Consider the following 11,022-nt stretch of genomic DNA (forward strand, 5'->3'; position numbering starts at 1 on the left):
AGTTCATCATGGTACCATGTAATGAGATATAAGTATACCATGTAATGAGATATAAGTATCTATTAAGTTGGTTCTAAATCAGTCATGTATGTATGCTTTCAATACTTGGCTCGCTCTCGCTTTTTGCGCCATGGGCGCAACGGGTCATCTAGTATGTATAATAGGCAACGAGCATGGCATGAGCAGAATCCGAACCGGAGATTGGAAAGTTCAGTTCCTAGTGTTCCATTCGGCTAGTAAAGGGAAGTGTTGGTGATCTAAAGAAAGCCCTCGACAGCTGGTCCCAAGTACCAACCGGGCTACCTTGGTAAACTCATTGTGAGCCGTCACTTAATTCCTCCCAAGGGTTGATTGCATTATTTGCAGACGAACTAGCAAATGGATTATTCTTTCCCTCTCCTTGACAACAACATCGAGCTTTTCCTTGCCAAAAAATGGACAGCTAATTTGAGCTTTCACAGATCAATGGCACCTTTAGATTTTTTTTATGGGAAGCCCAAAGATTAATGGCACCTTTAGTTGACAACTCGAAATGACTAGTCACAACTGCCTGATGAGCATGCAGTGAACTTGTTCTAGGAGACTTCTGCCTACTGAAAACAGCAGGGAGAAAAGGTAAGTGCATGTCGATATGAGAAGTGTGTCGATATATAGATAGCACGGCCTTGTCATGATCAGATCGGATCAGATTAGTGTGAGAGCAAATCACCAAAAGCAATGGTGGTAGAGGTTGACATGCTTGTAGTTGACATCCCTGTATGCATGTGAGTGACTCCACCGGGCCCAGCAGCTGCTACTCTTCTTCCTTACTCATCATCTGGTGATTGTCTGACTGGTGTACATGTACGTGTTGACCAATTTGTGGGGCAACAAAAGCTATCTTATCTACACACGCTGAACTTCATTATGTTTTGTATGACCCAGCTGAGCATTAGGTGTTGGTAGCTAGAGATGGATCGACGATAAATTTTTTTAGAGGAATAAGGGCAGGAGCAACATGGTTTCTGCTGCTCGGTTTCCCTAATTTTCAGCTGCAAATTATAATCTCTAGCCTATCAGATGCCATTGTTGGTATTTATCCGTAGGGACCAAAAGACTCGACGGTGATGTTAATCGCAATTAGATCAAGGCCGGGTCAATGGGAAGAGACATAAATATTACATTGCTAGTGATCCAGTATGAGTGGAGGTAAATGTTTTGCACTTGATGACCCTCGAGAAATAGTTTATCTATCTGTTTCTATCTATCATCTATAACACTATGCTCCCTAGTTTTTAAGGCTTTACACAATCAATTGAGGTCTCCAACTTAAAATTGGGTCATCCGATTTTGACTGAGCCAACAATTTCTCAATGAGCTCTCATTTTCAATTCTTGTAACTAGCATGGTGACCTGCCCATTTGGGCGGCTAGATTATATACATGTTCAATATCAATAGATACAATTATCTCAAATTTCAGCAATTTTTACATGCTTTTGAAAGCACAAGTTTAACCATTATTTATATATGAATATACCTTGATAAAATGTAAAAAATTACTATGTGAAACAATCCATCTAAGTAAAATTATATACATCAACACTGATAGGTAATTAGAATACTAAAGCATTAATAGTTTGTTACAATACTTTTCAAATATCTTGTAGTGAAAATTTTCAACTAAGAGTTATAACCTTGTGCTATCATTATCCACCCGTGTCATCATTTCTAGTACTATTTAAAAATACATTATTTCATGTATGTTGTCGTCTGTGTGTATATAGATGCTACACTCATAAACATCTTATGTTGTGGCTTGCCCATCTAATTTATTGTATTCATTGCTACACATTCACTGAAATTTGATAATCCTATACTCTAGCTAATTACTGCAGCTTATATACATGTTGATCTTCATTACTGCAGCTTATATACATGTTGCTCGTGCACATGTTGTTTAAGTCAAATTGCATTCTTAGGAGCTACTAAGATGATGTATTATGTCCTTGTAACGCTATCAAAACACCAAGTTACTTAATTTGGATCCTAGAGTCACTCATGGGTACCCATATGTAGGCAACCAGGAAGAAGGACAATTTGTCGTTAAGATTGTTCACAATCGGCAATTTGCAGCTGAGATTGTCCACAATCCACAGTTGCTCATGGATGTGAAACCCGACTCTACGCCAGGATTGGATGGGTCACTGGTCACCGTCTTTCAAAAGTTTTGGAAGATATCAAGTTGGTGATCATGCCAATGTTCTAGGATATGTTTCGTCTTAACTTCAATGTGATAACCATGATCCTCAGGATGTGTTTGAAGAAACAGACAACACCATACAACTAAATTGAAATGACCAACCGTTCGTCAGATATTGCGGTCCTATAATAAAACGGAAAGAAAAAAAATATCTCACTCTTTCCACGGTCCAGAAACATTGGAGAAGCTTCTTAGTAAATTTCTTCTTATTTTCAATGATAAACTGAAATGAACAAGTTTTTCACATACGGACGTACATGGAAGCTGCATGCATGGACACCCAGACCGGATGGATCTATATGCACACCCAGTAATGAACGATAGCCTGCACCAGCTAGCATTTCTCGTCGGCCGCTGTTCCATGATGCGGTTGCTCCGCCTTGCTGCTGGCGGCCGGCGTGGCCCACATGGCGCATAGGAGGTAGGCGGCCAGGTTGATGGCACCGAGCACGGCGAGTAGCCAGTAGAAGTAATCAAGGCGGCTGTGATTGATGGTGTCACCGAGCCAGGTGGTGGCACCCCTAACGAGAGAGACGAGGGCGCTGCTGAGGAAGAAGCCGAGGGAGAGCGTGGTGAGGAAGAGGCCGGTGCTCATGGTCTTCATGCTCTTGGGCGATCGCGTGATGAAGAAGTCCAGCTGCCCCGTGTAGATGAACGCCTCGCCCGCGCCCACCAGCAGGAACTGCGGAATCAGCATGAACACGCTGATCGGCAGCGCAGTCCCATTCGTGGCTGTGGAGGCAACCGTGAGACGCTTCTTCTCGCAGATGGCAGCAGCGACCATGCCGATGATGGACAGGACCAGGCCGATGCCGATCTTTTCCAGGTTAGTGAACCCCGGCCGGCCTGTGAGGTTTCGGCATAGCGGGATGAAGACGCGGTCGTAGACGGCGAGGGTCAGCATGATGGCGCCAACGAAGAAGACGGTGAGCGACGCGGCTGGGATCTCGAAGCCGCCGATGCGCCGGTCCATGGTGGTCGCCTGCTCCACCGAGAAGGTGATCATCTGCGCGTAGATGGTCCAGAACAAGATCATCGTCGCCCACACAGGCATGAGCCTCGCCACCATCTTCACCTCCTCCACGCGGGACACCGAGCACAGCTTCCACGGGTTCGGTGCTGGCCGCCCATCCGGCCCCACCTCATTGTCCTCCTCACCGGCCATCACGGCCGCGTTGTCCAAGCACCAGAACTGGGCGGTGTGGTGGATCCTCGCGTGCTCGGGGCGGTCCTCGTAGAGCGCGGCGGCGGTGAGCGGCTGCTTGAGGCCGCGCTTCCGTGCGGCTGCGACGAGGACCTGGAGGATGTGCACGACCGGGCTGCCGGAGCTCCGTTTGTAGCGGTACCTCTTGGTTCCCGAGAGGAAGACTGCGATGGCCACGAGCATGGCGCCAGAGCAGAGGCCATAGGCCCAGCTCCGGCCGACATGGTCCTGGATGTAGACGAGGACGGTAACTGCGAGAAGTGTGCCCAGGCTGATGAAGAAGAAGAAACGGTCGAAGAAGTATCCCATGGCGGCGCGCTCGCGATCATCACGCTCGTCAAACTGGTCGGTGCCAAAGCCGGAGACGCTAGACTTGAGGCCGCCGGTGCCGAGCGCGATGAGGTAGAGGCACACGTAGAGCACGCCCATCTGCAGACCCGTGGCCTCCTCGCATGGTGCCGCGCCCCCGCAGGGTGGCGGGCGGAGATGGCGTATGGTCGTCGACACAGCGAGGAGTCCGGTGCCGAGCGCCTGGACGAGCGCGAAGATGGCGATGGTGAGGTAGCGGCCGAGGAAGGCGTCGGCGAGGAAGCCGCCGAGGAAGCAGAGGAGGAAGGAGGTGCCCATGAAGTCGGTGACGACGTTGGCGGACGCAGCGCTGGGCAGGTGCATGGTGTCCGTGAGGTAGGTCACCAGGTTCACGGCGATGCCCATGGTGGCCAGCCGCTCGCAGAGCTCGATGCCGACGATGGATGCCGCTCCCAGCCAGCTGCCGGTGTTTGACCTGCTGGCCGGGCAACCCCGGTAGTCCACCGCGTCCTGAACCAGGTTGCCGTCCTCGCTCCACGATGACCTCTCAACCTCCATTTTCCCTCCCTGCACCACACCACACGTACAAACACACAGTTAATGAGATGAGACACATTTAACGACATGCAAGAAGATGCACAGATTGATTGACATTTCCCGGTCTCAATCACGAACCATTTGTGCTAGCTTGAGGTCGAATGAAGAAGGACAAGATGGATCGATCGATCCTTCAGGAGAATATATCAGTGGAAGAACAAGACGACTGCTAGTGCTAGCTAGTTCTTGCTTGCTGGATCGACGACCTCGCAATCTCGCATTTATAGGCGGGAGGAGGTGCACATGCTACACGATCACAGTGATGGAGAGGGACGTGCACTACAAGCCTGGAGCTTTCTCTCTATCTCTCTTGGTGGCAGCCAATGGTGGTCACACATAATAATGTATATCTCAGTATTATCATATTCCGGTGCTAGATGGTCGCAGGAGGAGAAACTGCTGATCCCTGAGACGTGGAAACTAAGGGAAGTGAACTGAGATGAGAAGAGGGAGTTCAGCTCGCAAGGAATGTTCTAGGAGCTTCAACAACATCTGCAATGGGGCCCCTCCTTCCCACTAACGATCACAATAATGCAGATAAGATTGGCTGGCAACGGAGGAGAAAGAGAGGGGACTTGCAAAGGCACCTACCTCCACCTGAGTGTGAAGATCAGGACTAGGGACAAAGCAAAGGATCATGGTGCTGATCTCTGTCCACCTTTTTTATTTTTCACATGCTAATTATATATGTCCACTCGGTGCGAAATTGGTTGGTAATGTAATGTCCTTGGTTTGGTTGTCGCTGGACTTAGTTTTAAACATACCAAAACTTGGGGACACATAAAATACAAGGAACCCATTGTGTAAGGCTTGTTTGGCTCAAAACATTTATAAAACGCATAAATAAGAACGTAGAAAAAATTTATTAGCATGTTGTATTGTGCATGACATATAGCTAGTACTGTTCACTTATGTATTTTCTTTCTCGCAAAGGTCACATATAGTCATATTTTAGGTGAAATTTACAGGTGCACAATACAACATAACCTATATATGTCCATGATTTTTTTCAGTTTTTTCTAAAAACACACAAGTGCCACATGCAATATGAGGTAAAATTTGCATATGGAGCAATGAGTTAATGATACTCACCCTTAATATCAACGATCCTCTAGCCATATATCAACCAATCGGTTCTTTTGGAGGGAGAGAGATCCCCCACCATGCATGAGAAAAGTAGCCTCCCTTTGCATCTCCTCCTCTAGTTTGCACCCCCACCACCTTTTGCACAAGCCTAACCCTTCTTTTCCTCCTTACACCTGGTCCTCTATTTTCCTGTGCATATAGTACAGGCCCATGAGTAAATAATAAAAAAGTAGCTAGAGAATCTTTCCCTTCTGATGCTTGACAAGTTGTCAAATTCAAGCCCTTCAATATAGACACTAAATCCTCACCATCCATCACTGACATAGTATCATAGATTCATAAATAGTCATATATATAGCCTCATAGGATTGACCAAAAGGCTAGCTCGATAAGGAAATGTTGACAGTAAACATAATGGGAGTTCAATACTCCTGATGAGCCCCACGTGGGAAATATGGTGGATTCTCTAGATCATACAATTATTAGCACACACATTCATGCCCGTTTCTCTGATATCATACTCCCTCCTTTCCGGTTTATAGGGCTTATCTCAAAATTTTAGTTTTTCCATTTTATAAGGCTCAATTTGGTTGTTTTCCATCATATATTCAGATTCCAAGGTGTATTAAATCATTGCATGCAAGTACTAAAAGAAAATTGACCAATGCATGTAATTTATGCATGCATGCATTGCAATTAATGCATTGGTAAACATACTTTTTTGAGGAAAACAAGAGCATTAATTGGGTGCTTTTGCAAACTACAAAAAGTATTCACCACTCACCATCTAACTTGGTTGGTGAGAATTTTGAATTGAGCCTTATAAACCGGAAAGGGGGGAGTATATTGGTAAGAAATAATATATGCACATATGCATTTGCTTTTTTTCGAAGCCTACTAGTATATGATTTGTTTCTCTGATATAATAACATTAAAAAAATTCCATCAAGAACGTGTTTATCACACAATATTGCGGATGCACAAATTAGTGGAAGCAGGCGCCACTTGGTGGCTGTGATGTACTTGTCGGTAGCTGCCTACCTACCTACCTACCTATCTATATGTATATAGGTTGTAGATCATGTGAAGACCCATGAACAGTTGCACGGATCCGATCTATATTTGCAAACCTTCCTGTTTCCAAAAACAAATATGATGGGCCCATCATGTGATTTGGACCTGACTTAATTTTTATTTAAATGCAGAAGCTCAGATAAGATATATGGGAGCCAGGAATATAACTGTTGAAACCATAGGCTGTGATCATGAACACGTGTATTAGTTAGGCCAATGAAGTTGCATGCGTATGGTAGGGGGTGGGGGCATATATCAATTGATTTGGTTAAGTCCTTTTCCCTGTCAGTAGTCAGCACTCCGGCCGGGAGCTTGGAACCCAGTTGACCTATCTCATCTCACCACTTGCCTGCCATACAGGATGAGGCTAGCTAGTAAAGGAACATGGCAATGGCATGAGCAGAATCAGAACAGGAGATTGGAAAGCTTAGTTTCTGGTTCAAGTTGTTGTACTGCGAGTGCAATTATCTCAAGTTAGAAAGCTCCATCTGTTTTCTATTTTTGTAAGGACTCATTTTCATTCACGTTTTGGGTATGTTCTTTTTCCAGTAGAGAATTAAAGAACTAGCATGAATTAACGATGAGATGAATGACGAGTGAGGAAATATATCACATATAATTGTACTTGCATGCCATGTTGCATGCAATATTTATAAGTTTTCGAAAGAGGTGGAAGAAAATCATCGGTTATATTATATCATGTGCACATACAAAATTTCATCAATATATATCAAGATTTGTGGCAAAGAAAAAAAAATGGTGTGTGAATAGCATTCACTTATGTATTTTCATTCTCGCGGAGGTCACATAAAGTCATATATTGGGTGAAATTTACAGGTGCACAATACGACATAACCTATATATGTCCATGATTTATTTCAGATTTTTCTTAAAACTCACAAGAGCCACATGCAATATGAGGTAAAATTTGCATATTGTAGTTTCTCTGAAATCATATATTGGTAATAATATATGCACATATGCATTAGCTTTTTTCGAAGCCTACTATTTGTTTCTCTGATATAAACAGTAACGCCTAACATTAAAAAGTTTCCATCAAGGACGTGTTTATCGCACAATATTGCGGATGCACAAATTAGTGGAAGTAGGCGCCACTTGGTGGCTGTTATGTACTTGTCGGTAGCTACCTACCTACCTACCTATCTATATGTATATAGGTTGCAAAGCATGTGAAGACCCATGAACAGTTGCACGGACCCAATCTATATTTGCAAACCTTCCTGTTTCCAAAAACAAATATGATGGGCCTATCATTTGATTTGGACCTGACTTAATCTTTATCTTTATCTTTACCTACTAATAAAGCAGCTATTGCTTATGTTCGTCCGTCATTAAAATTACCCTTCAAGTTGATAAAAATTACCCACCAATGTCACCCGTAAGTGGAAAACGATTCGTTTTTTTTTCTTAAGTCACCGCCGATAGCATCTGGTTCATATAGGGATATGCGCTGGCAAAACACAAGCGAACAAACCACCCTACTGGCTTGGGCTACCACCCAGGGGATCTGGTTCGAACCTGAATCCTCACCATTTTCCAAGCCTTTTTTTCGCGAATTTCAGTTGGCGTAAGATAGAGGTGCATTGCTAAGTGTCGCTTAACAGTGCTTAACAGATGGTCTACACAGTATTACGGTCAAAATATTCTCTTTTTATCTTTTTTTGGTAAATTCAATTATTTTTAAAATATTCATATATTTCAACCCCCAACACCAAATTTAGCATGTTATAATCGTTCAAAAAGAAATTGCAGATTCTAAATATAATGTTATCTTGCATGTTAATTATTTTTAAAATTATTTTATGTTGCACCCTTAGTTAGTACTTTCCTTTTTCTATTAAAGGCACGGACGTTTCTTACTCCCCTTTTTTTTGTACGTCGCTTATTACCAGATTTTCATCCGTCGTTTGGTTCGTCCATTTGCACATAAAATAAAATAAAAAATAAAAAATATTTGCAAATAGTATAGAATGTTCATGAATTCGAAAAATATTTTTTATTTTAGAAAAATTTCACAAAATTGTAAAAACGTTCACAAATTTAAAAATATTCATGATTTTAAAAATTGTTCATGATTTCACGAGATTGAGAGTGATAGTATATCTCGATGATGCAACAAAATGTGGTCATGACCATTGACGATTATGAAAAAAAATCTCCCATTGCAACGCACGGGCCCTTTTGCTAGTTTTTATTTAAATGCAGAAGCTCAGATAAGATATATGGGAGCCAGGAATATAACTGTTTTTTTTTTTGAAACATAGGAATATTACTGTTGATACCATAGGCTGTGATCATGAACACGTGTACTAGTTAGGCCAATGAAGATACATGCGTATGGTAGGGGGTGGGGGCATATATCAATTGATCTGGTTAAGTCCTTTTCCCTGTCAGTAGTCTGCACTCCGGCCGGGAGCTTGGAATCCAGTTGACCTATCTCATCTCACCACTTGCCTGCCATACGGGATGAGGCTAGCTACTAAAGGAACATGGCAATGGCATGAGCAGAATCAGAACAGGAGATTGGAAAGTTCAGTTTCTGGTGCTCCATTCGGTTAGTAAAGGGAAGTATTAGTGATCGAAAGAAAGAAAGCTCGTGCCAGCTGGTCCCAAGTATTAGTAAGCCATCGCTTAATTTGTCCAAAGGGCTGATTGCATTATTGGCAGACGAACTACCATGTGGTATATTCTTTCAGTCTCCTTCACAGCAACTTTGAGCTTTTCCCCGCCAAACAAAGGGACAGCTAATTTGAGCTTTTATCAGACCTTTAGTTGACAACTCCAAATGACTAGTCACAACTGCCAGATGAGCGTGCAGTGAACTTGCTCTGGGAGACTTCTCAGTACTCGAAGAGTGGGGAGAAAAGGTAAGTGCATGTGGATAGATGGCACCTCCTTGTCAGGATCAGATCAGATCAGTGTGAGAGCAAATCGCCAAAAGCTATGGTGGTAGAGCCTCATTGGGTCAGAACAAAAGAAAAGAGATATTTTTGCACATATTTGAGATGCATATGCTTGTAGTTGACATCTGTGTATGCATATGATTGACTCTATCTGATTATTCCACCGGGCCCAGCAGTGCTACATAATCTTCTTGCTTCCGCATCATCTGGTGATTGTCTGGCTGGTGTAGATGTATGTGCGGGCCAACTGTGGGGCAAGAGTTATCTCTTATCTACACACACTAAACTTAATTATGTTATGTATGACCCAGCTGAGCATTAGGTGTTGGTAGCTGAGATGGGGGGAAAGTAGAGGGATAACGCAGGAGCAGCATGGTGCTCCAGCATGCCTCTGCTGCTTGGTTCCCCTCCTTTTCAGATGGAAATTATAATCTCTAGCTTAACAGATGCATACATACCATGTGAGAAATAGATCATGAGATCCATTCGATGTATGCACCGGAGGCTCCTGTGCATTGACGTGTCCGTGCCCCACTGGACCATACCTACCAACATATTTGTCCTGCATGCCTATGGTCACCATACCACTCCTGGTATTTATCCATCAGGGCCATAAGACTCGAAGGTGATGTTAATGGTAAATCAAGGGTTGTCAATGGGAAGAGACTTAAATATCATATTGCTGGTGATCCAGTATGAGTGGAAGTAAATGTGTTGTACTTGATCATCCTGAGGAATATTCTATCTATCTATTTTTGTACTTGCATGCAGGACAAATGTAATAAGGGGCTCCTTCTCGAGGCATCCCGTTGATACGCATCACTATATTTCAATGATTGGATCTATAATTTAATGGTAACGATCTATCCAGAATCACGGGCAGTTTGGTTTGTGATTACGTTCCAAACACTGGTGCAAAATGGTACTATTAAGCTCCACGCCTCCACCTATCGCACACCTTAGCATTGTGATGCAGGTTATCACACGTATCACACACACGTTACAAAAATCAAATCAGGTGCCTGAGAGTCAAATGTGCACGATGGCTAATCCATCGGGCATGATTTTGAAAAAAAGTCATGTGCGATAACGGGCACACAGTTAGGTTGTCCATCCTACGTGTGATAACTCATGATAGCGCAAACGATTACATCACCACAATAGTGCGGGCTACATGGCACACGATCAAAATCAATGAATTGTGTGCGATGATGGGGAAACAGCGCACTCGTTACAAAACAGGGCCACCACGTGTGAAGTGCCGCACATGGTTGGCTCCATCCAAATCGTGTGCGATAACTCGTGATAGCGCATACGATTGTGTTGGGATTATTATATACTCTACTAGGTACACGATTGTGTTAAAGTAATTGTGTGCGATGAAAGGAAACATCACATACATTTGGTTGTGGAGCATCGTGTGTAAAGCATTATGGATTACACACTAATTACAAACAGATGACTAGATTTCATAGTCTTACAAGTCCAGACCAAACTAGAGTTCAATTGTGCTAAGAACATATATATAGAGAGCAAGTCCAGACCAAACTAGAGTTCAATCATACTATAGTAGCTTTAGAACCTTATG

General features: G+C 43.4%; 1 protein-coding gene across 1 annotated transcript; it reads right to left on the reverse strand.

Annotated features, from left to right (window-relative positions):
- Window positions 1-2,418: 2,418 nt before the first annotated feature.
- On the reverse strand, window positions 2,419-4,625 carry LOC123104352 (protein NRT1/ PTR FAMILY 6.2). The gene is made up of 2 exons (XM_044526184.1): window positions 4,429-4,625; window positions 2,419-4,320 (listed from the first exon to the last, which is right to left on the reverse strand). Exons 1-2 carry the CDS (start codon window positions 4,429-4,431, stop codon window positions 2,575-2,577), a joined length of 1,749 nt encoding a protein of 582 aa, XP_044382119.1. The 5' UTR covers window positions 4,432-4,625; the 3' UTR covers window positions 2,419-2,574.
- Window positions 4,626-11,022: the final 6,397 nt, after the last annotated feature.

This window comes from Triticum aestivum, chromosome 1B, assembly GCF_018294505.1.
Source record: "Triticum aestivum cultivar Chinese Spring chromosome 1B, IWGSC CS RefSeq v2.1, whole genome shotgun sequence".
Classification (NCBI taxonomy): Eukaryota; Viridiplantae; Streptophyta; class Magnoliopsida; order Poales; family Poaceae; genus Triticum; species Triticum aestivum.